The 26186-nt window shown below is 38.4% G+C and overlaps 1 protein-coding gene across 3 annotated transcripts in view; it reads left to right on the plus strand.

The window, feature by feature from the left end:
- Positions 1-26186, plus strand: part of LOC137278571 (transient receptor potential cation channel subfamily M member 3-like) — a 179737-nt gene that overhangs the window by 105851 nt on the left and 47700 nt on the right. For all 3 annotated transcript variants that reach the window (XM_067811022.1, XM_067811025.1, XM_067811024.1), the window contains exons 5-14: positions 4901-5117; positions 7645-7769; positions 9586-9757; positions 12623-12806; positions 15333-15456; positions 22103-22172; positions 23090-23190; positions 23708-23842; positions 24207-24257; positions 25577-25708. In XM_067811022.1, the coding sequence (XP_067667123.1) occupies positions 4901-5117; positions 7645-7769; positions 9586-9757; positions 12623-12806; positions 15333-15456; positions 22103-22172; positions 23090-23190; positions 23708-23842; positions 24207-24257; positions 25577-25708 (1311 nt within the window). The remainder of the gene's footprint in view (positions 1-4900; positions 5118-7644; positions 7770-9585; positions 9758-12622; positions 12807-15332; positions 15457-22102; positions 22173-23089; positions 23191-23707; positions 23843-24206; positions 24258-25576; positions 25709-26186) is intronic.

Below are 26186 nucleotides of genomic sequence, written 5' to 3' on the forward strand. Positions count from 1 at the left end.
TGTCAGTCTGTCATGAAACACTTACAAAACAACTTCCAGATTTGTTCCACACTGCACCAGTTATTGCTGAACTTAAAGAACATTTTCTAACACATGTCATTAACTGCACATTAGAAACTTTCTCATAGAAAATATCACTGCTGCACTTAAGCAATGAATTTAATTCGCAAGAGTCAACATTTCTCCTGAACCTATCATCAAGACAGAATTACCCTTTTCGAGACATTTGAATGCCAAGGTCTCATGGATCTCCCACTTCATTCATATTGAGAAGAGGAAGACTTTCACTGAGATTTCATATTTAGAGATCAAAGAAAAAAGAATTTCATTCACAAGAAGGTATAAAGACTTTAGATATTGTCACAATTACGATGAGAAGATGTGGCGCTTATTCAGTCATCCAACGTTAAATGAAATTTATTTTGTTTCTACTTGACGGAATCGATCTCTTGCCAGTTGTGTGGCCCTGGAGACCAGGACGAATGCAGTGCTAGAAACCATTTCCTTTTCGACTGAACAGCTCCTGTAATTTGCACACACGTTCTCATCAGTATCTTTATTGCAATCATGAGATGACCAACACAGAAAATATGAGCAATGACTACCCGATGAGACATGTAAATCCAGCCTTGAGTCATTTTCTGGTCCTGCCAAATATTGGCTTGTCATGACTGAGGTATACTGATTTCACTTGACGCCTATATTGACTTGTCCGTCACAGTGGATTAATGAGAAGTTGACTGATAGGTCGCTAGTGGACAACGCTGGAAGTGGTCTGTATTATTACTGACATAGAGGGTTGACCTGTCTCATTACAATAGCTCCCGGAGGATACATGGTTACACCATTTTTATGTGTCACAATCAAAGCCCCAGTACCACTTGATAGGAGGACACTAATTTTTATCCTCCAGATTATTGCCCAGAATAGTGTTGCTGGCTACATTTTGTGGGAATAATCAGTGATGAATAGGCACTGTCCAGGAGGAGGAAAGACTATTCTTGGCAGTTGAAGCCTCCTGGAAACAGGGCCTTGGCTGTATATGTGTCATTATGTTTTGTAGGTACAGAGATTACAGTTGTTAGGCTTGTATGTAATTGTGTGTGTCAAATTGTACTCTCTGTGAATGCTGTGCTTGTTTTTGATGGAATCCTTTAAGGCAGTTCTGACGTTAACCTCAAGATAAAAGCTAATGTCAGTCCTTATAAAAAGACATGAAAGCAATGGGACAAATCAAATTTACCTCATTTACAGCAAGAGTTTTATTGTCCTTAAAGACAAAATGGTGTGTAATTTGTTTGACCCATTTCAGGCTTGACGTGTGTAGGGCTTATTATGAGTATTTTACACTAGATTATATTACTGTATTTATCTGTGAATTTGCTTACATGTAACCTTCCCTGAGTGTTTTGTAGTCCATTCCATGATTAAATGGCATTTAATTTAACAACACATTTACAAACCACTCTTTGTCTGGAAATAACTTAGTTCATTTCAGCATGGATCTGAAATGGACCAAAAGTCAAACAGAACATGCTGTTTTGTTAGATGGTTATAGAGAGGGTACATATCTGCATCATTACCTTTCATAAAGATGGTTGGCTCAAAGAGGATCATGTTTCAAGTGTGTTTTTGTTTCAGTGAATTGACTCTGAGATGGTCACTTTGTCATGTTTCAGTCCAGCTCTCAAGGGGGTTAATCTTACTCTGAGTTGGCTCTTGTGGGTTTAATTTGCCATGTTTCAGTCCAGCACTCAAGGAAGTTAATTTGCATGTGAGTTGGCTCCAAGGGAGTCACCTTGCCATGTTTCAGTCTTGCTCTCAAGGATGTTAATCTTCCTGTGAATTGACTCTTGCTTGTGGGTTTAACTTATTATGTTTTAGTCTAGCTCTCAAGGATGTTAATCATCCTGTGATTTGGCTCATGTGGGGTAACTTGTTATGTTTCGGTCTAGTTCTCAAGGATGTTAATCATCCTGTGATTTGGCTCGTGGGGTATCTTGTTATGTTTCGGTCTAGTTCTCAAGGATGTTAATCATCCTGTGATTTGGCTCATGTGGGGTAACTTGTTATGTTTCGGTCTAGTTCTCAAGGATGTTAATTTTCTTGTCAAATGGCTCTTGTGTGGATAACTTGTCATGTTTCAGTCTAGACACCTGTTTGGGGCTGAAAAGCCAAATGTAAGCTTTATGTGTACTACAGAATTGTGTCTGAATCCTAACTAAGATGTCCAGTCTCGGGCAAGACAAAAGCTGCTCAGGAGCCCAAACCAACATTGATGGGAGAACATGGAATCATTGACTAATGTGTTTTCAGTGCCTCACCATGGAACAATAGAGTCTAGTCAAGGAATCTCTTCTTCCTCAGATTTGCTTGTTGTTTTGATGATTTTGAGCATAGAAATTTATTGGTATGTGTGACGTATTTCAAACCAGGTGGAAATATTCATACATTGACAGACTACATTCTGTTAATCAGGAACCCTTCCATTTTAGTTTCTGAACTTCATTGGAAAAAAATTTCTTTCTGTGATAAATTGGATTACTTGTGGGAAGTCATGTCAAGAATTTGAATGATGACATTAGGAGACCAAATAGTTTTTCAGAAGACTTTCTGAGCAGATTTTGTCATAATGCTTCATTGTGATGGAAATGTGTTAAGAAATGTCAGAATGGGAGCATCATTGCTTTTTTTGTGAACACTTCAGATACTTAACTGACACAGAAGCCAAGATACAAATATGTCATGTTATTAATGAAATCCTGACCAGACGATCCTGATTCTGCATGTTTGTAGGAAACCAATTAAGAAAATACTGGGTTTTTTTTTCGAAACCTTTAAGATAGTACGTGCCCATGATGATAGACAATACTACAACCAACCCTGATTAGTAATAACATTAAGGGAACAATAATTATGAAGACTTCACGACATCAGTTTGTTGGTATGTTCTATGTACTACAGATAATGTTTATTGGAAATCAATTCAAACAATACCGTTTGTCACTCAAAACATTTGTGGAATTACGTGTCCATGGTTATAAACACCATATAATAACTAACTTGAACACTAATAACATTCAAGGAACAACATTAATTTATCTTTAAAGGATTGTTCTAAGGGTAACAAGTTAATAGTGTTTTGATAACTGAGACTGTTATGGCTCGAGTGATAGGAAGTACAAAAAAACAGTTCACAGAATGCAACTCACAAGTCATTGCTGTTAAAAAAAACCCACCATCATACTTGTAGGTCATTAAAAAATCTAATAAGCAAATAGAGAAAAGCAATTAGGTTATTTTTGTACACATACACACAGACACATCTGAGACAAACACAGGTTATTGAATAATGAACTAAACTGAGTGTGTATGATAGAGCATGTAGAATACATGGAAATGTGGTTTGCAACTACTGACAACATTGGAACCTTCAAACAGCTAGAAAGTAAGTAATCCATGCTCTCTTTCCCATGGCAGTGTCAGTTAATTCCAACATGTCAGAATGATCCTTACGAGAGAGTTGTATTTAAATCTGAGGATAGACTGGTTCTGGGTGGAAAGATTAATGAAAGAGGAAAGCGTGATGTGTTGACGACATTGTTGCATGGGAGAGTTAAATGCTGAATGGTATTCTTAGTGCCCTTAGGGAACAGAGAGAGACTACTGTATAGACAACTAGTGCAAATTGAGATTGCCTCTTTGTGCTGTCATTATGGAGTGTGTTTCTTAGGCAATGCATGTTACTTTGAAACAGGCAGTTTGATTAAGGAAATGAAATTAGGAAGACAGTATTGGGAAATTGTTTTTGATCTGTGTGTATGTAGATTTACACATTGGGAATAGTTGAGCAAGAATTCACTTAGATGTAATTGAGGGGTGACTTTAGTTTTAGACAAGGAGTTAGGAAGTATATTATCTTTGTCAACTGATTGCATTAGCAAGTTTATGGAATGTTTGTATCAGTTAACAATAATTTAAAATTTGGTATTCAACCCAAGAGGCACTTAAAGAATGTATAGGTAAGTAAGATCATTAAAGAAACAGAATAGTGTAATAGGACAAGGATACCAGTTTGTATTCTTTCTCTACGAGATTTATACACACTGTTTTTGTCCAAGTTCTCATCATGTATGAAAATCAGAATAAGTTCTTCTTCATCCTTTTTCTTAAGAGGATCAGTTGTTAGTCTGTTGAGATAATTGCCTGCATAATTCAGTGTTCAGTTAAGAAGGACGATGTGACACAGGGGTCGTTGTCTATCATACACTACACAGGGGTCGTTGTCTATCATACACAAGTGAAAGTACATGATGGTGACGTCAACTAATTGAAGAATGGCTGTTTCTGTAGTCCTTCAAAATTCTGATTACTGTTATTTAGATAACAAGGGACTGCTTTTTCTGAAGAGCTTCTGAGGGTTTGGTTCTCTATCTTGTCTTCCACCACACTGATGCAATCCATGCTGTTTTCCATGTTCATTGCAGCAATCATTGTCATATGAGCCAGAATTCTGCCAATAGTCCTTCCTGAAAAACATTTGCTAGTACAGGAGTTATCACATGTCAGAGGTGATGGGGTAGTCTGGTGGTTAAAGTGTTTGCTTGTCATGCCGAAGGCCTTGGTTCAATTCCCCGACATAGGTACAATGTGTAAAGTCCATTTCTGGTGTCACCCACTGTGATATTGCTGTAAGATTGCTAAAAGCTGTGTGAAACCCATCTTACTGACTCACTATCACATGTCAGCTCCTCAAAGCTGTCTCTACCTCTAGCTGCTTATGTGAGAAATGTGTACTTTTACTTTCAGGTCCAAAACAACATCCTTGAAATGACTGTGTTGCGTTTCAATGGAGAATCAGTCAGTCTGTTGTTACTTTTGTGTTTGGGTTATTTTGCAGTATGTCAGATTGAGCAGCTTTGACACACGTCCCGAGCAGGTTCTCCATCTCCTACAGAAACACTGGGGCCTTGACTTACCCAAGCTGCTCATCACAGTCCATGGTGGCATCCTCAACTTTGACCTCCAACCCAAGTTGAAGCGAGTGTTCCGCAAGGGTCTCCTCAAAGCTGCCAAGACTACTGGAGCATGGATAATCACAGGTGGAACAAATACAGGTAAGTGGAGAACATAGTCATGTTTCAGCACCTCAGCAAAATGATTATTCCCTTTTAATTTCTGGGATGAATTGACCGAATCTACCAATTTTCCTTATGTGCACGACTTTTACAAAACTTTCTTTGCCATGATTAGGCAGCTAATTCTTAATTTCTTGCTAAATAATTAACTTTTGCTTAAGCTTAACTGGGATCATGTGATTTATTTTAATATTTTTCTTCAGCTGTCTAGGGAAGGCAACATTTATATGACGTGCAGGAATATGATATCGATCCTGAATTATCATTTTAATATGTCTGATGTCAACCTTAACTGCAATATATAACCAGTAACTTTGGACAATGTAACGATGAAATGAAAAACTTGAAGCACTTTCACTTCCCATAAATGCTGTGTTCACCTGAATTTTATTGATACTTTCCTGTGATAGACATTGGTTCAGCAGTGCTCCCAGGTATGTAATCGTCACTTCGTAGCAGTAAGTCACAGTCGTGGCTTGTCAAGGAGGCTCCTGTTTCACTGATCACTAACTACCCTAGACCCTGTTCCCTGGTACATGACTAGCTTCCAACTTGGTTTCTACACACTTTTATTTCATTATATTAGCTGTAATAGTGCGTGGAATGCTGCTCATGGTTTCCGACATTAGGGAGATTTGGGGTTGTAGAGGATAGAAGTGGATTAGCATTTTTTTCATGAATGCCAATAGATTGTTTCGGAACATTTTCTCACAATTGTAGTGAAACTCTAGATGTTTTTTCAACTACTTCTTTATTGTTTTATTCACCTGACTGAAAGTCAAGTGGCCTTATGTCATTGTCTGTTTGTCTGGCAGCAGGAATATGTACCTGTAATCACAGTATGCTCAGAATCCAGTAAACCAGTGTATCTGAAACTTGTGTCCACCATTGCTAATTCATGCATTCATTCAAGAGCTACAGCTTCAAGATGCTTTTTGTCTGTTTTTAAAGAATATGAAATGTAATACAATATCCTGGTAGAACGTAGCGGAGGATTCCAAATGTTAACATTGGCCCTCAATGGACTTTGACCTTGGTATTAATGTTCATGATATGGTCTAGGATATGTCTCTGGAACTGCTTGATTGGTGAATTTTCACATTCATTTTCCTTGCAAGGATGACATCATACTTCTGATGGTGAATGAGGGTGAGCTACAGCACCATGACTCTCACTTGTGCATGAAAACTGAAAGATAGATTTACATTGGAAAAATTGAATTCCTATGTCTTTCATCTCCTAGTTACAAAATAAAGCCCAAAACAACCCAGGCATTGAAGAGGGTTTCTAGTCTCTATTATTTCTTAATGTGGATATCAGAGGAACAGCCACTCTGTTTGTTAGGAGGAAAGAGGTTTATGTTTGACTTTAACAGAAACCATGAATGCTTTTTACAAATATTTTCGGTTTGGCCTTAATGATGCTTTCATTTTGATTATTGCAATGGGTTTGCCAGCTGTTCCAGTATGTGTGCACTGTATGGTGATGGAAGATGACCAGATTTGTCAATGAAGTACAACACAGGCTTATTGATTGCAGATCAGTAACAATGTTATTTCTTTTCATTTTGTCACCTAAAGATCTCTCATTCCTATCACTGAGTGTTGCTTCAACTGAGGTTATGTTTACAACTAATTATCTTTCAGATTCTGTAATGTTCCTTGTAATGATTTTTGTGAAAATACAAATAGTCCAGATCTAGATCTGTGACGAGACTGTGTCATCAGTTGTCATGCTGATTCTGCTTTTATATATCCTGTGTTTTGTTGACTATCTGCAGCATGCGTGCATGAAAACAAGATAGTTTCCATTCTCCAGAATGATACCAATATCTACACCATGTATGCTGGTGGTTTGTTTCTGAATGTAGATGAAACTGCCCAGTATGTCTGAAAAGCCATAGGTTCAAAAGCAGCAAAGGGACTTATACTTTATTTGTTAAGACCAGGGTTAATTTCTCCTGCTTGATACAATGTATGAAGTCCATGTCTGGTGTCCCTCACGACCACATTAATGGAATATAGCTGAAAGTGTCATAAATCAACATCTCACTCAGTTCAAGTCCCCATTACACCATGTTTGTGGTAAACACTGTCAACAGTGATATTTGTGTGCTCACAGTGTGGGAATTGGCGGCCTCTTCCATTGTGCCAGATGATGTGTATACTGATGCCAGTATTGTTCATGATATCAACCACTGGTGGAAAAGCCAAGATTTGATTTCATAGCTTAAATGTTTGCTAATGTGTCAGACAGTCACCCATGAAAACATCATAATACAGTCAGCAAGGAAACACTCCATTCGAATTCTGCCCTTTTCCTGGTCACTGGTCACAGTGATTGGGCTAAGTCTGAACAACCAGAATATAATTGAACTCACAGAATTTCTGTAGAAAGTGACAACCTGATTTACTTCAGACGTTGTTTCCTGTTGTGAATTGTTGTTGGTGATGACTTAGCCTGACAGAATGCGTTAAGTGAAGTTGTTTGTGATGGTATGTTGCAGGTGTTACACGACATGTTGGAGATGCCATCAGCGACCGCACAACCAAGGCCAGGAACAAAGTGGTGGCCATCGGGATTGCTCCATGGGGGATTGTCGAAAACAGGGAGGACCTCATCGGGAGAGATGTGAGTCATTAGTGTGTGGTTAAGCCATTTTGAAAGTATGTTCCATCATTTTATGCTTGTGTTCCAAACTGTGATCTGTTGTGTGGTCTGTTTGACTGTGTATGACCGTGTACCATTATTTCATTGTGAGTTGAAATATGTCAACTTATTTCATCATATGTCATCTGTGACTGTGTGTTGCAATGTTTCAAAGTTGCTGAGTGTCATGTGCCATTATTTCACGGTGTGTTGATATGTGTCACCTTATTTCATCATATGTCATCTGACACATGTCATCATGCGTCATCAGTGAATAAGAGGTATGGCTGAAGTTCAAACTATCATGGCCCTCATTCACGGAAGTTACTTGCCATTTATATTTCACCTTTTCTGCCACACTCTTCCCTGGATGGCACTAGTGGGCAAGACTTTCATTTGGTGATGAAAAATGCGCTCCTCAGCAAATATAACATCATCATTATATGCATAATGATAGCCACACAGTTCTTTCCTTGTTGAGAAAGGGGTGAAAATGGGATGGTGCCAAATCTGCTGATTGCGCCAACTGTTCAAAGCCGCTATCATGCATTGCAGCAGTGGTGTTGTTTTTTTCATGTCCATACAGACCTGAAGAATTAGAGAGGTTTAGCTTTGTTTTAGCAACAGCATTACTACTTTTGCCAGATGGAATGTTGTCTGGTTACTAAAGTAGTAATCAGTGTGACATTGTGCTGAAACTTTACATGGATGGCTCAAAGGGTCTCCAGGAAACAGTTTTTTCTTCAAAATCGCCCTCGTTCAATTACAGTGTGACTGGAGGAATTATCCTTTTGAGAAATCTTTTGAAACACAGCATTGCCTGTACCATTATCAATCTCACTTTCTGAAGCCAAGGTTTTTTTTGCTAATTGTAAGATCAAAGGTTTAAGAGTTGCCACCTTTCTGATAGTGTGGAGTCAGTGGTAATATATCAGGGCAATAAAATCAATGTTGCTGTGCCTTTCCTTTACTGTGATATTGATCACTTTGAGTCTGAGACAAGCAGACAGTGAAAATATTGGCCATATAGTTTTTTGTCAGTGCTGAAGTCAAGAAGGTCCAGTTGCAGAAATTTACAGCCGATTTTCACCATTAATGGGAATTAATTCCTTCCTTCAAGAAGTATTAATCAATTTGCTTTGCTTGATAAAGTGTAGTTTAGGGATTTTATATTTCAGTTAGGTGAATATATTTAGAGTTGGTAAGAATTTTGTCAATTTGAAGTAATTGATCACCTTCGAATACAAACATTCCAGAATTATTTATATAGTAAATCACATCAAAGACACATTTGTTCCATCAAGTTCACAAGATAAGTGGTGCATGTTGCACCTACTGGGTCTTAATATTTGTTGATGCCATTTTCAGTTCTGTTTCTGTAAACTCATGCACATTTCATCACACTCCTTAGGATTTATCGAGAGAACTGATTCTGATCAGATAAAAATACCAGTAGCTATATCTGTCTTACCAGATCATGTTTCTTTGATGACATACAGTGGAAGCTCTCTAAACCATCACTCATTGATACTGAAGAAATAAAACAGTATAGACAATTTAACAGATTGTAGAGCTGATGATAAATGTGCAATCCACAGACGTACTGAGATTTTATGCCAGTGTTGACAAGTTGCCGGATTGGTCAGATGCTGGTTTTGACAGCTTCCACTGTATCACTAAATGTGTATTTAAAACTTGTTTCATGATTTATATTAATACATCCTTTTACTTCCAGGTATACTCATAGTACTGATAATATTGTGCATTATGATGACAATATTTTGACTTATCATTTCAGATAGTGGTCCCATATCATTGTGTATCTTCACCCAAAACCAATTCAGCCGTCCTTAACAGCAATCACTCCTACTTCCTCCTGGTGGACAATGGAACTATGGGAAAGTATGGGGGCGAGATTCTATTCAGGAAGAAGTTGGAGAAATACATTGCCCAGCAAAAAATATGCATAAGTAAGCAGTATATGATTAAATATAGGCCAAAAATATCATTTCAGTTTGTTTGGGATAACTTGATGAGATTTGTGGTGTCTGGATTGTTACGAAATCCTCTGATTGCTTCACCAAATTCTCAGATCCGACCTGACTTTATTCATGATATTTGTACCATTTCTATGATTGTTTCACCTGAGTGGCAGTATTAGTTTTTGTTTTCTTACCATTAATTACGTACAACATCGTATAGCTGAAATACTGGAAAGAAACACAAACTGCCTGCCTACTTGTGTGGGGGACACAGCAGGAACGGCTTGTCATAGGCTAGTGATAAGGGCCTGTAAATGACAACTGGAGTTGACACTGTTAACATATGTAGGACAGTGCCTGAATGAAGTAATGTGTATAGTCCATCTTCACCAGTGCTGCTTGCAGACAGTATCTGGAAGGGTGAATATGTTTTCAGCTTGGCCTTTTTGGCTCTAGATTCTTCTTGGTTTCAGTATTGCCCAAAACTCAATCACTTATAGCACATGTGGTGTCACATTAGGCAAGTGACCCTGTTCCGATGTGCTTCTGCTCACCAGGCATATGAGACAGCAATATTACTGCTAACCTTCTGGACCTCTGTTTAGGTGGCACTGTCCCCAGGAAGATGGGAATTATCAGTATCATTATTTCTGAGGTATTCTTTGCCCAGAGAAACTCCTCTGATGGTGAGCTGCAAGACCTAGAAGTGGTCGACCTTTGTACAGCATCTCTGTTGCTGCACTTTATTTAGAACCAGTGAGATAAGTCAAGTCTTTCCTTGCACAGTGACTATTACAGTGTGTTGATGCAAACCATGTTATTTCTTGATAGAAATTATCTGTGTTTTTCATGTAGCAAACTTGAAGTGCTGTATGTAGACTAAGGGGGCTTTACTTCATTCCATCTTAACTAATTTCCTCAGTCATGCATGCACAGTGCTTCTAATACTGTCTGCTCTCAGAAAGTTGTATGTGCAAAGAAAGGTATCCATTACTCATGATATATTCTCTCAGGTAATGAACACCCTTAGTTTACCATGTTACCCTGCTATTGGGGTAATCCTATAATTCTTTGTACTCCCAAGTATCCAACAAACTTCACCACATGCTTAATATGTGTTGGAATACCATTGCCTGCTTAGTGATAACGGTAGTATTTATGACAAGGCAGGCCTCATCAGTGCTCGACCTCCTGGGTTACATCGGACCAACTTTAATTCTCAACCTTGAGTTATTCTTAATTTTAGTAAAGGCCTAAGGTTGTAATCTTAGAGATAAGGTTGACCAAGGTTGTTTTGAACAACCGAGCACTGTTCCATGTAATCACCACATTCATTCAATTTAAGCATCTGCAAAACTGTAAAAATAACTTCATTTGGTACTTCAGAAGGAACATAATTTTTTTGTGAAATTGAAGTGGTTCAACATTGTGTTTGCTATTGATTGTTTTCACAATGTTAACAGCTTTATTTCATGTAGATTTGGTTTCACAGAACCCAGTTGTGTTAGTTTCACTTGCTTTATGGCACATCATGGATAACTGGACTTTATAGAATCATAAAGGTTATGTTGGAAAAACATGGCATAGTTGTAGCCCTGGGAATTTTGTGTTTCACATGTCCTTGATCCATTAGGTTTGTGAAACCATGGCTATATACATGGCCATTGTTCTCACTGTTCTCAGGACTTTTATCATCAACCTTTCTGTCATGTGGATAAAAACTAACTGTTGATTTATTCCAAATAGTGACAACATTTACTGATATTTGCTATGGCCCATGAGACATTCAGTTTGAACCTAACAATAGCCCATATTTTACAATCCAAAACTGAATTTTGAAATCATCTTTTCTGACTAGTTGTGTAACTGACCAGATGATGTATCACCTTGTGAATGTTTGCACTGCCTGGATATGGAATCCTCTGTAATCTCCCTACAGAAAGTACAAAAACTGTTAGCAGCACTTCAGAACCACTGGAGCCATTAAGCAAAGCTCTGACATCAATGATATTACCAGCAGTCATAATAGGATTGTTCATACAGCTATGAAAAAAAAATAGTCTTTAAAAAAATACTCCATTATTTCAAACAACTTTTGGGTTTGTTTTGGTCTTGATGTTTTTGATTTGTAATGCCATGTAATAGTTAAATATGATTGAGGGGGTTATTTTGGTTTGTGTTTTTTATTATTGCCCCAAATTATAGTAATGAAAGATACAGGACCTTCAAGAACAACCTTAGCTTCATGTCTCATTTACCTGGGAGTTAATTACATTTGTCATTTTTCTTTCATCATAGAAATCAAACCTAACCATCAAATACAACCTGTTCTACAGTCCACACTCACTCCCCACTTCCATATCCCATCCTCCTCTCCTCACTGCCAACATCCTTATCCACTTCCCTCCCCTGACACCTCACACCCAACATCCTTACCCACACCTAACTCTTGCTCCCCACTTCCATATCCCATCCTCCTCTCCTCACTGTCAACATCCTTATCCACTTCCCTCCCCTGACACCTCACACCCAGCATCCTTACCCACACCTGACTCTCTCTCCAAACCACTCCTACATTGCACTCCTTACACCCTAGCCACTCTCAACCCCACCTCTGCTCCCCACATCTCGGTAAGCTCCCACCCAATTTTGTGAGCCCTTGTATGCCATATTCAACCAGATCTTAAAGGTCTTTCCCTCTAGTTTTAAATTTCCTCCCACATATCTGAAGGTGGTATTTGAAAGGCAGTTGCCAAAACTAAGTCCACTCACCAGCTAATCCTCTCATCCTCCCAGGAATAACAGATGGCAATCATGAAAACGTTACATATATGGCTGTGTCTTTGCTTGCAGCCAGTGGTGTGAAAGGTCGTGGTGTGCCAGTGATCTGTGTGGTGCTGGAGGGTGGGGCCAATACTATCCGCTCAGTTCTGGAGTATGTGACAGACACGCCTCCTGTCCCGGTGGTGGTGTGCGATGGCAGTGGACGAGCAGCTGATCTTCTGGCCTTCACACACAAGTACACCATTGATGATGGGTGAGAATGACAACAGTTGCAGCAGTGTTCATAGAGCATTAGGCTGATGCCATTGGGAAGGAAAGAAGTCAGATGTACCTACCACTGATTGTGTGACATTTATTACCAAAATATTTCATCAAAGATGACTTTTAGTCACAGTAAAATTAGGTTTTTATTGATGTTCTGAAGGAATGCCCAGTTGGTGTTATCTGATCTGTATGGGTTTATATTATGTGACTCATATAACAAAATATTTTATTAATCATATCTGAGTTTTCTAAGAAACTTTGGTGTTTTGACAGATAGCTCATAATACTTATTGATTTTAATAAAGTACAGTGAAGGACTAAAACCATTTTTAATGTATATGAGGAGATAAAACAAACTATTTTTGGATATTTGCTATAATCGAATTGTTGATTAGATTCCCAAGAATCTAATATACAAACCATAAGTGAAGATTACAATGGCCAGTACAGAGGTTCAGTTTGTGTTTATACTGAATCAGGCTGTGCAATCTGACTACAACCAAAAACTCTTTTTATTTTATTGCGAGTTGGTTGAGACTGATGTGATCAGTCTTATGTATCCCTACTAGGTTGCAATGTGTTAGTGGCCCATGGTGTGACTTCTGGTGACCTTCCAGGCCAGCTTCTGCCAAACGTGACCAGTTTCAAATGATACAACTCCATGCGAGTTTATTGTGACTTTTGATGAGGACTTTTTGGAAGACTGCATTGAATCCTATGAGATTTCTTCAAAACTCCAGTTGAAACTTTTAGCAAGTGTGCTCCCAAAATTGTATTAGAAGGACTGTGACCATCTGCGATCTAGTCATTTGTCCCCTGACCAGCACTGGAAAGACTCAGAAATAGATAGATGTTAACTCTGGGAATATTATGGTGAGACAAGACCACTGTCAGTACTAAGCACGACAACACAAATCAGTTTGAGAACTCCATCAGGATGCCCATGGAGTTCTTTGGTGAATTTTTGGAGAGAATAGGGCCTAACATCACAGGAAAAAGGCAACAATTACAGACCATCTTTGGAAGCAGGGTTAAAATTGTCACTGACATTAAGACACCCAGCCACTTGTGACCATTATCCAAGCATGACTGAAGCTGCAGGATGAGCAAGTCATGGTCACACCGAATGATACCCCAAGTTTGCCAGGCTTGGGATGCCTACTGAAATGTGGTATTCAAGAATTCTGCTACACCATAACAGTGTAAGGAGAGAGCCTGACAATTTGAACTCAGATGGCAAGTGCCTCATTCCATAGGGGCCCTGGAAAAAAACACCAAAATCTGTGCACCTGCATTGAGTGGAAGCCACAACTGGTGTGTCTGCCAAGGCTTCTACTCCAACTTTCTCCTGACACTTGTGGACTACAACTACAAGTTCCTGTGGGTGGATACTGGAGGTCTTGGACACCAGTCAGGTGCCCAAATATTTAATGCATCTGATCTGAAAGACCACTTGGAGACTGTCACACTTTGTCTTCCTCCTGAAACTATTGAACAAGCTGATAATGATGGTCAACCAAGGGACCTGCCATACTTCATGCTGGCCAGTGATGCCTTTGCCTTCAGAACATCTGTTATGAAGCCATGGTCTAAGGAGAAATTGATCTACAAGTACAGTATATCAAGGTGAAGATGTATGGTAAAGAATGCCTTTGTTATTATGGCTAACAGATAGACATGTCTGATGACACTGTTGTATCAGACTCCTGAAATTGTCCAGACCATAACAGAGTGCTGTATAGTACTTCACAACCCCATGAGGTTGATGCACCCAGAAAAATGAATTGGCGAATAAAAAACTAGATGTGATCACAAGAACAGCATTTTGAGCACATTATGTGTAAGCCTGACTTACCTGCGAGCTACCTGAGTTGTATTGAGATTGGTGCAATCGTACTGCAACCAATTTCACGACCTAACTGCGGTTTGGACCAGTTTCAGAAGTTGTGCGAAGGTGGAGAACCATTCACTAAAATTGCCAAGCCTAATGTGACTGATGGAGAGTGATGGTGATTGTTGGCAATGTTTTCGGCAATGACAGAGAGCTCACTGACACCCCACTGTGAGGGGGATGCAATCAAGCGCTATTTATCAGTTGTAGACAATACATAAGCATCAACTCATAATTTTAACCTTTTTTCTGATAGTGATCTTATACAGTATTCTGAAGCAGTATTGGCAGTCTTTGCATCAATGTGAATTCAGTAAAATCGTCAGTATTTCCACAGAAATGTTTTTGAGAAAATTCTTAAGTTTAAGGAGGTATCAGTAGGAAAATAATGTGATTTTAACAAATCGGAATCAAGTATTCATCAAACTCACAGTAAAATGTGAGATGCTTGTATTTTGACTTAATGACAAGAAATATTGAGCTCTTTAGCGTTCTTTAGCCCTCTCTAAGGTCATTTCAACAATCAAGTACAGTGGCCAATTAGTGGAAATGTGTCTAAGATTAACTCATTAGTATTAACTGTTATTGTGATTGTTCGCTGATGAATGAGTGTTTATGTTGCAGGACAATGCCAGAGAGTCTACGTGATCAACTGATCATGACGATACAGAAGACATTTCAATATACCCAGGAACAGGCAGAGAAACTCTTCATCGAACTTATGCTGTGTGTCAAGAAAAAGGAACTGGTATGTTTTGGGACATGAGATGTCTAAATAAATCATGATCAAAAGTAACTGATAGGAGTTTCTGGCAGTGTCAATAACCAAAACCAACTGCCTAATGCCTCCTTTCTTTTCCATTTTCACTAAAAAATGATGATTTTTACTATTTACTATAAGAATATTAAACATGTTTACAAATGTACAGACAGTGTTTGAATTAGTGGTCAATATTGGTAATCATCATTACCCTGGACGGTCCAGGAGAGGTTGTCCAGACAATATATTTCTTTGGGTTTTGATGTATGTGTAGAATGATGACACGAAAGGAGCAATCTGATTCTCTCTCAAACCTATAGTCTGTCCATAAAGCTTCTTACAACCATGCTTATTTTGTCCATTCTTGTCGATTCCACAAAATGTTGAAGATAGTGGTTGTAATTAGTGAAGACTTGTTTAAGGTGATTTGGTTCTGTTGTAAGCTGTGGCTTACTGGAACAGATATTGTGAGCTCTTCTTGCAAGGGTTTTGATCATTTGCAACAGACAATGATGAACAGTATGAAGAAGGAGAAAAGTCCTCTTCAACATTTGACCCCCTTTATGATCAGACACCCCTACTGTGGAAATAATGATCACAAAATCTAAACACTTTTATTGAAGCAGGTTAGCATAGATGTATTTTTCAAAAGAAGTGTAACCATCCAAAAAGTATATAAGTCACAGGCAAACCACCATCCAATCCAAATCAAGAATTTCTTGAAATAGTATACCATATCCTGTGTAATTGTGAACACATTTACATTGGTGTAACACCCAAATCCTTGAAAACCCAAATTAAAGAACATCACAGCTCAGTGTCTACACTAGACTTGACATCAGCTCTATCTTGCCATATGCATGCTAACCCACAACCACAGGTTCAAAAAGGATAAAATTAAAACTCTCACGAACAACCTCAAGGAATTCAAAATCAGAAAACTCCAGGAATCCATCCACATCAAAAGACTTGAACCATCCATCAACCATGACCAAGGCAATTACATACCCCCCAGTTTACACCAACTCATAAAACACCTCAGGCAGACATAATCTGTCTGTGTTTTTACTTGACTGGCTTCATTCGCAAGGACCTTAATTCTCTTAGATCTTCTGCTGCGTATTCTAAATAGGATTCTCTTCTCTGGTGTGAAAACACTACTTCATATCTGTACACATGCCTCCATACACAACCCTGCACTCTCTTGAAAGCAGTTAGAAGTTTCACAAAACTTTGTCTGTTTTAAGTGGATCTACCAGTTTCACATAGCTATGCCTGAATCATGTGGTTGTACCAGTTTCACACCGCTATGTCTGTATCAGGGGTCTGTACTCTATGAGGTGTCTGTGCCATTTTCACATAACTATGCCAGCATCATAAGTCTGTACCAGTTTCACACAGCTATGTCTGTATCAGAAGTCTGTACCAGTTTCACACCGCTATGCAAGCATCATAAGTATGTACCAGTTTCACATAGCTATGCCAGCATCATAAGTATGTACCAGTTTCACATAGCTATGTCAACATCAGAAGTATGTACCAGTTTCACATAGCTATGCCAGCATCATAAGTATGTACCAGTTTCACATAGCTATGCCAGCATCATAAGTATGTACCAGTTTCACATGGCAATGTCTGTATCAGAGGTCTGTACCAGTTCACATAGCTATGCCTGGATCATGTGGTTGTACCAGTTTCACACAGCCATGTCTGCATCAGGGGTCTGTACCAGTTTCATACAGCTATGTCTGTATCAGAAGTCTGTACCAGTTTCACACAGCAATGTCTGTATCAGGGGTCTGTACCAGTTTCACATAGCTATGCCAGCATCAGAAGTCTGTACCAGTTTCACACAGCTATGTCTGTATCAGGGGTCTGTACCATTTTCACTTAACTATGCCAGCATCAGAAGTCTTACAAGTTTCACATGGCTATGTCTGTATCAGGAATCTGTGCGTTTCACATACCTATGCATGTATCAGATAAGTCTGTACCAGTTTTACACATCTATGTGTGCATCAGAAGTCTGTTACAGTTTCACATAGCTATGCTTGTATCAGGAATCTGTACCAGTTTCACACAGCTGTATCTGTATCAAGAGAAGTATTTCATGGTTACTAATCCTGTGTTCTGCCTGGGAGACACGTGCAGGGTGTGTGTGCCAAGCTGTCACTAAGCACATCCATGACATTCACAGTAGTCTATATCAGTCCGTGAATACCATCATGGCCATTATCATCAGCATTTACTGTCAACTTGTTGAGTCAATAAAACAGAAAATAATATTTCTTGGATATTCTTCACTCACCTAATGTGTATGCATTGTCAGTACCTGTAGTAGTGACGGAGATTTTAGGGGGTTCTTATCTATATGAAAGGTATCTTCTGATTTAAAGGACCACTAAACTCAATTGTTTGATACTCTTTTTATCACTGCATATGAAAGACTTTTGGTTAGTCATAAACGAAACACCATTTTCTTTTTTAAAAAAAACTTGTGGTTAATTAATACCAAGCGCTTAAAAGTTGCTAAAAAGCCATCTGCTTCTTTCTCGCCCGCAAACGAAACCGCTGACAGGTTATGTAACTCTGTCGCCAGAGCCCTACAGTGACGTCATAGAAGGAATGGTTTCCAGTTAGATGTATAGAAAATGTGTAGGAAGCTCGTCATTTTGCTGATTTCTCGACGTCACCAAAGACATGCCGAATTGTTGTGTTGCTGTCAATTGTTCCTTGGGGTCGGGTGATGGTGTCACTATGCACAGATTTCCACCAGACCCTGTAGTTTGTGCTTAAATTGGTTGTTAGTGTGTGCGAAGTGAGCTTTGTGGAAGCCTGGATACTAAATCGGATGGTTTGCCTCCTACCACGCTTCCAGGATAGAAAATGGAGTTCAAGTTTCATCTAGTTTATAAAATCAAGACTGCTTACTACACATTGCTGACCAAAAGGATTTTGCATGGATATAACGCTTTCTTCCTCGGAAATGAGGTTGTGGTCGAAGTGACAATATTATCGTAAGTAATATTATATTGACCCCTTATATTGACCGATTCCAAGAGTGAAATTGTTATGTTATAAGCAATGTCATGTAAAATCCTAATGTCCATCAAGAAAATGCATATTTTACTACCAGTAGAAAGTAATTTTTATTTTGTAAGTCGGTGAAAACAAACTTAAATAGCATTCATCCTCAGACAGGGCTCCGCCATTTTTGAAAATCCTGAAGTCACGGGCTAAAGTCCATTAGAATTATTGAGATTATGGTTTGTTCTCATCAAGTTGGAAAATCAAAACTACTTTTTACTGATAGTTAAATATGCATTTGAATCATGGCCAAAAGGATTTTGCATGACACAACTTTTAACATAAGTACTTCTTCCAAGGAAGCAAGGTGGGGGTCAAAGTGACATTTATATTGCAAGCAATGTTATATTGACCTCCACCTCACTTCCAAGAGTGAAATTGTTATGTTATCAGCAATGTCATGTAAAATCCTAATGTCCATCAATAAAATACATATTTTACTACCACTAGAAAGTAATTGTCCTTTTGTAAGTCGGTGAAAACAAACTTAAATAGCATTCATCCCAAGACAGGACGTCGCCATTTTTGAAAATCATGAAGTCAAATCCATTTGAATTAATGAGATTATGTATGGTTTGTTCTCATCAAGTTAGAAAATCAAAACTACATAAATATGTATTTGAATCATTACCAAAAGGAGTTTGCGTGACACAACTTGTAACATAACCTAAGCGAGGTCGGGGTCGAAGTGTAAATACTGCGCGATAAATTTCTTCACTTGCTAAATTTACTTGGTTTGTAGCGTTCACTCACCAGTATGTAGACACTTGTCAATATACGTGTTTATACTTGGTCTCATAATCCTAATTACTTTATAATCATACTTGTATGCATTTTGAAACTTAATAAAAAGAAGCGATCTGTGAATGTATAACAGGAATGTAATAAGTAGACATTTCATAGTTTTCCTATATGAATCATAATTCACATCCACGCCCTAGTGTATGTCGTCTGCATCATTACACTTAACGACGAAAACAATGATTCTGTTGAAAGCTACGACAACGTATTAAAAACAAAAATGCAAATATTAAAATTAAAGTTATAGGAGCAATGTCTGGCTATTGCCTTCTTTGAGGAATGTATCCATCAATATCCACAAAAACAAGTGATATATAATTCATCTGCAGATTTCCCAAGTGATGTGTCTCTTAACAGTCTGATATAAGAAAACGTGATGTATCGTTTCGAGTTTTTCACATTGCTGTATAGTTTCATTGGTTACCCAAGATAGCACACCTGGCAACTGATTGCATAATGTGCGTCATTCTTTTTAAAAAGTTATTTAGTTACCCAATAATAAGCAATCAATCAATGTATTGGCGGTTAATCCTTTGAAAGAAGGGCATTGTTTTACATAGACACAGGCACAACAGAGTGTATTCAGTATAGATTAGTAAATGTACATACATAAACACTACCATTTGACAAATCCCCCATTTAAATCCCCATAAAACTAATTAATCAATCAGCGTGTTATTGGTTAATCCTTTGTTCGATCCAGACAAATGAAATGCCAAATTGGGGCCTTTGTCGGGTAATCTAAGTGGCGCTACCACTAATTATACCTGTTATAAATTCATTAACTGAGCATCAAGTAAATGATGACAAATAGGTTTATACCACCTAACACGGATTACAACCTAGCGATACCAAGTGATTTTGACAGAATCGTTTATGAAAACAAGGGTTGTAACTCGAAAACTAGGCAAAGCAGGAGACAAAACTAAATGATTGTAGATGTAGCTTTCATTTTTCTCAACAGTTTTCGCGATTTCAGGTTTGTACAAACCTGTAAACGAAATAGTTCAACCCCTGAAATGTAGATGAATACAGCACAGACCCTCATTTCTATACCCACTATTATGTCACGGAGACGCGCCGCTCTGATTGGTTGAAATTTTGTTTGCGGCTGAAAATTTTGCACTGTTGACAAAAAGGTCGATTTAAGGTAATTAAAGATTGAAATGAGCATTTTTAATGACAGGGTTTCATGTATAACGGTGTCAGCAAGTGATTTTGCGTTTGTACCCTATTAGAGTATATGTGACCTTTAAACTTTTGCCTTATCATATTGCAAAGACTAACTCATCCATCAACCAAACAAACATGATATTTCTGAGCATGTCTCTTATGTTGTCAAAGGCACCAGATTTTTAAGTAATGCCTAGCATAGATTTTAATTTTTAATACAAATGAAGTCTTTATGTCATTTCAGATTTGAATGTGGTTTCCATGGCAACCAGCAACCAAATTAATGAAAGCTGAAGACAGTTTGATTAATTTTAGCTTGTGGGTCATAAGCAATAACTTTCCACATCGAAGGCATGCTTTTCCTTATTTGAAATGTTAACATGTTCTGTCAAATATCCCCAGTAGAAAATTAATAAAAACTTGATGGGTTGCAAAACCCATACTTCTACTTTTCACTCAAAGTGTCTGTAGTGAGATATGAATTCTCCTTGCCATGCGACACAGAGAAAAACACATGCACGCACTCATGCACACACACACACACATGCACAAACACACTTTCACTCATTTACTCATATTTGCTCACACAAGATACATCATTCTGAAGAAAGGTGATTCTGAACTAAAGCACAGCAATTAACCCTGAAACTGGTTTGTGTTGAGCATAAATGTGAACTCACTATATCAGCACATAAACCCAGTAAAGATTATTGTCCTTGTTCGGTTGAAATAGGCCTGTCAGTTGTTGACTTCAGAATAGTGTTTAACTCTGGAATTGTGCTTTCAAAATATGCTTGGCAACTAGATAAAAAAAGAACAAGTGGAATCTCCCTGTTGTCACTGTCAAATAGGTACAACCTCACTGGCCCATGCAGAAATGATCTATTGTGCAATGAGCATATGTACTATAGTGTCAGACATCACAGGGTTCTAATATAACAATATTCTGGATCAATAAGTTCATATTACATATGTATTATACCTCACATTTGGGTCACAATAGAACTTTTCTCATATCTTGAATATCCTATGTCATGACAAACTGAAGGTGACATGAGCCCGTCAGAGAGCATCTGTCACGAGCTTGATGCACCAATTTGAAAATGGTGACTCCCATTTCAGGTTATGTTTTCAACAATATTTTCACAAGGTTCACAATTAAATATTTCAGAACAAAAGAATGTGTTTAAATGTCTAACACTAGCAACTTTAGTTTACTATTTACAACTATCTATCCCCTAAAATTGCTTAGACATAACCTTTAGCTTACCACCAGACATTCTTTCAGAAAAGTAAGGGAAAAGTTAATCATAAGTTTAATCATAGCACTCATAGTCTTGCTAACATTGTTAATCCAGTTTTCTGTGGGCAACTTATATCAACAGCCTGATATAAGACTTGGAACAACCTGTAAATTTTGTACATCACTTTGCACATGTAACTTCTTCAGTTGAACTAGTGTAGGGGAGGTAAGTTCCAAAAATCAATACATGAACTGCACCATCACATGGACTTTGTAGCAGCAGGCAGATCACAACCCATGGTCATCTGTCTACACATTCTTCTGTTTCAGATAACAGTATTCCGAATGAGTGAAGGTTCCCAGGATATTGACTTAGCCATCCTCACTGCTTTGCTCAAAGGTGAGTTTGAGTGGGTGAGTGGATTGAGAGAGTAGATCATATACTTCCTGTAAGCTTGTCCACCTCAGTGGAGTACCGTTTGCATGACTCTTGGAAGAAAACCAAAGTGTATGATGATGTGACCTTATGCTGCCCACAAGTGTTATGTTCTGAGAATAGATGAGACATCACATTCAAATTATTACACTTGTTAGAGCATTGTCCATGTCTGCAAGTGTGCTTGTCCTAGTCCAGAATACTGCTGGTTCTATTTCTCTTGTCCAGTGAGGTAATAGCCACAATTTGACATAGGTAATAAATCAGGCATAGTATATTGCATATACTGTGCCTACCAATCCTTGTTTCATTCTGTTGAAGATACGGGCATAGTTGTAGCCTATTGGGTTAAGCATTCACTCATCACACCAAAGATTCAAGTTTGATTCCCCATATGGGTACAATGGTTTAAGTCCATTTCTGGTGTCCATGTTATTGCTGGAATAGTGTTAAAAGCAGTGGAAAACCTTACTCACTCACTCACTCTTAAGGATAATCGCAAGGCTGGGTAACAAGTATCATCTTTTAACATCTTTTGATATAATCAGACATCATATTGAAACCCTGAGAGTTCCATTCATGTTATGTCATAGATGTAAGGTCTTTCATGTAAGAAAATGTTCATCTCATGTTGGATTTTAGGAGTCTGTTGATTTTGTCATTGTTTCTATCATATTACTTCATCTTGGTCTGATGGTAAGGTTTAAGATCATACAGTCATTCCTGTTATTGGAAAAAATGGAGGGAAATATTGTGATTGCAAGAAATAAATGACATGTTTCCTAGTGGCCAATATATTTAGTTGGAACTGTGAAGTGTAAATAAACTGAAGAGATGTGTAGCTGCCAGTAAACAATAAACACTGTTGTGGTGTGTTTCAGGTACCAACGCAAGTGCTCCCGACCAGTTGAGTCTGGCACTCACCTGGGACAGAGTGGACATTGCTCGCAGCCATATATTTGTGTATGGACAGGAGTGGCCAGTGAGTCAGATACAAGTCATTCTGTACCAGCAGGAACAGATGAGATAGAACAGAGTGACTGGGAGGAAGTCTTCAAGTTACCTCCCTTTAATATTTGGATCAATTGGAACTTCAGTTTTAATATAAAATTGTTGATGTTTGAAATCTGTTAGAATATTTGTTTTGTACAGCAGGTGTGAAGACATGAAGCCTTTGTGGATTTGAAGTTCTTTGTTGCTTTTTATTCACTAAAAGTCTTACTCTACCCACTTTTAAATGTTTATTAAAAACATGTTGGAAATGTTGCATCCAGTATTTTATTACCATATCATTGAGGGGCGGGGAATATTTTTTTTGTGTGTTTGAACATTTTATTGTCATTTTTTCCTGCTTCATGATATGAGACAGATCACTGATTACAGTATAGACATTTTCCTTACGAGCCAGGCATCACAGCTTCATCCTTCAGGTACATTGTAGATGAAGCACTTGACACTCCAGGATGTGCATGATGCTAGAGGTATATCATGTGTTCCAGGAAGGGTCCCTGGAGCAAGCAATGATGGATGCCCTAATCAACGACCGTGTGGACTTTGTGAAGCTGTTGCTGGAGAACGGAGTCAGTATGCATACCTTCCTCACCATCCACAGACTCGAGATCCTCTACAACACGGTGAGATACAGATATTTCACATGTTTTCCATTTCCAATCATGTGGGTGTATTTTAGCTCCATTTGAGGTCTGTATGTACTCTTGAGTATTCTTCATTTGAGATCTGGGGCATGTTGCCAACAATTACTTCCCTTTAACAGGACCTCCTGAATGTAGGTTCAAAACCAGAAATTCAGCTGGATTTCTTAAGATCCAGTCTGGTGTCTGACTCCCATCTATATTTTCTTTAAAATTGTAGGCCCTAGTTCAACACTAATTAAATAAGCTGAAATGCCATGAAGGAAATGAACTACTTCAAATGTCATGAAATCCAACTCACACAGTATTTTTAATTTCAAATTAAAGTGTAATGTTTTTACAACAGAGGCAAGGTCCAACCAACACCTTGAGATACCTGATCCGAGACATCCGAAAGGTAAGACACAACAGAACACAGGTGCAGATATTGGCTGCGATCATGCAGCAGTCTGAAAATTTGTCATCTTGTCAGATACAGAACAATACTTTCCATGAAGTTGAATCCTTTAATGTAGACGCTATTTGAAATCTGTTTTCATGAGTCAAATCTAGCGACTGTTAGGACTCTTTGAGAAATGTTTGATTTTGTATGAGATGTTTCAGTCAATGGAACATTAATGACTCCTTATATAAACGTGTTTAGTCTGAAAGTTCATACATGACTGTCTTAGTTTATATTACATTTGACCCGTGAAGGTCCCGGGGTAGAATAGGCCTTCAGCAACCCATGCTTGCCATAAAAGGTGACTATGCTTGTTGTAAGAGGCGACTAACGGGATCGGGTGGTCAGGCTAGCTGACTTGGTTGACACATGTCATCGGTTCCCAAATGCGCAGATCGATGCTCATGTTGTTGATCACTGGATTGTCTGGTCCAGACTCGATTATTTACAGACCGTAGCCATATAGCTGGAATATTGCTAAGTGCAACGTAAAACTAAACTCACTCACTCACTCACTCACTATATTACATTTGCGATCATACAGTCTAAGTAAACTTAGTCTCAGTGTTATTCATTACACTCTCCCACTGAGTCTAACAAAAACTAGTAAAAGGTCACGTCACGTAACCTTTCAGCGACCTATGACCGTCCAATCAAATGCAAGACAGTTAAATAGATTTAACCAATCAGACAACGGCAACTACTTAGGGATCGGAGGGACTTACAAAATATTCAGGTCACTGACATAGATCTCTCCACAAACACAGATATCTGACCTGCAGTATATACGCTTTGGGGTTTCTGTTGACATGGTTACCTTCAGGTAATATTTCCGCAAGGTGACATCCTTGAATATTGCCCAAAACACTATTTCCAGCGACCACTTACTCACTGTTGTCATGGTTGTATGTACGCCGCGTGCATCACCAGGAAGCGAGCGTACGCTAAATAGCATTCAGAATCGTTCGGGTACAAACCTTTTCAAGATAAAAAGTTCAAAGGTATGCGTGAATGTCCATTTTTGCGATTTGGTAAGCTGTGTTCTGATTGGTCAATCTCACAGGTTACCTGACGCGACCTCCCATAAGGTTTTGTTAGACTCAGTAGTGGAGTGTAACGAAAAGTACTGAGGCTAAGTTTGCTTAGACTGGCGATTATAATTTGTATCATAAGGTGGATCAGTGACTTGTCTTCTCCAGACATTGGTGCGCAGAGTTTTGAGTTTGCACAGATGTATGATGTATCAGAAGTAATGAATGTTCTATATTTTGCAGCATGTTCCCTCCAACTACAACTACACACTACCTGATGTGGGGCTGGTTGTCCAGCATCTCATGGGTGGTGCGTTCCGATCATCATACTGCAGAAAACGATTCCGCCAGAAGTACCTCGCACTCAAAAACCATGTGAGTTTAACAAATATCGAAATCAGAATTTTTCCCCTGTCTTTCTGTCATGTGTCTATGGAATATTTACTGACGTTCATACAGATCTGGAAAAGCACTTGACTTTGGTTATTGAAGTAAAGTATTTCTCTTTTATGTGAAAAGAATGCTTTCAATTCTACCTGCTAAGAAAGTATTTAGATGACACAGAACATTGGAAGCAGTTTCCTTGTATTTGCAATTGCCTGCGTTTATGTCAGTGCACATGATGACAGTATTGACCTTATCTACTGGGGGTATTTTCCTTATGAAGATGACTCTGAACTCAACCAAGAGGTATTCTACCTGTGACTCATCAGTCCGTGATATTCGATCAAGGATTATCACCAAGTGAGTTATAAGATTCTTTTGTGGAATGGGGCCCTGGTTAAAATATAAACAATAAACATACTGCGTTGGAGGTATATAACAAAATTATGCTGGCTCTTAGTTTGATTAA

The sequence above is a fragment of the Haliotis asinina genome, chromosome 3 (assembly GCF_037392515.1).
Source record: "Haliotis asinina isolate JCU_RB_2024 chromosome 3, JCU_Hal_asi_v2, whole genome shotgun sequence".
NCBI lineage: Eukaryota > Metazoa > Mollusca > Gastropoda > Lepetellida > Haliotidae > Haliotis > Haliotis asinina.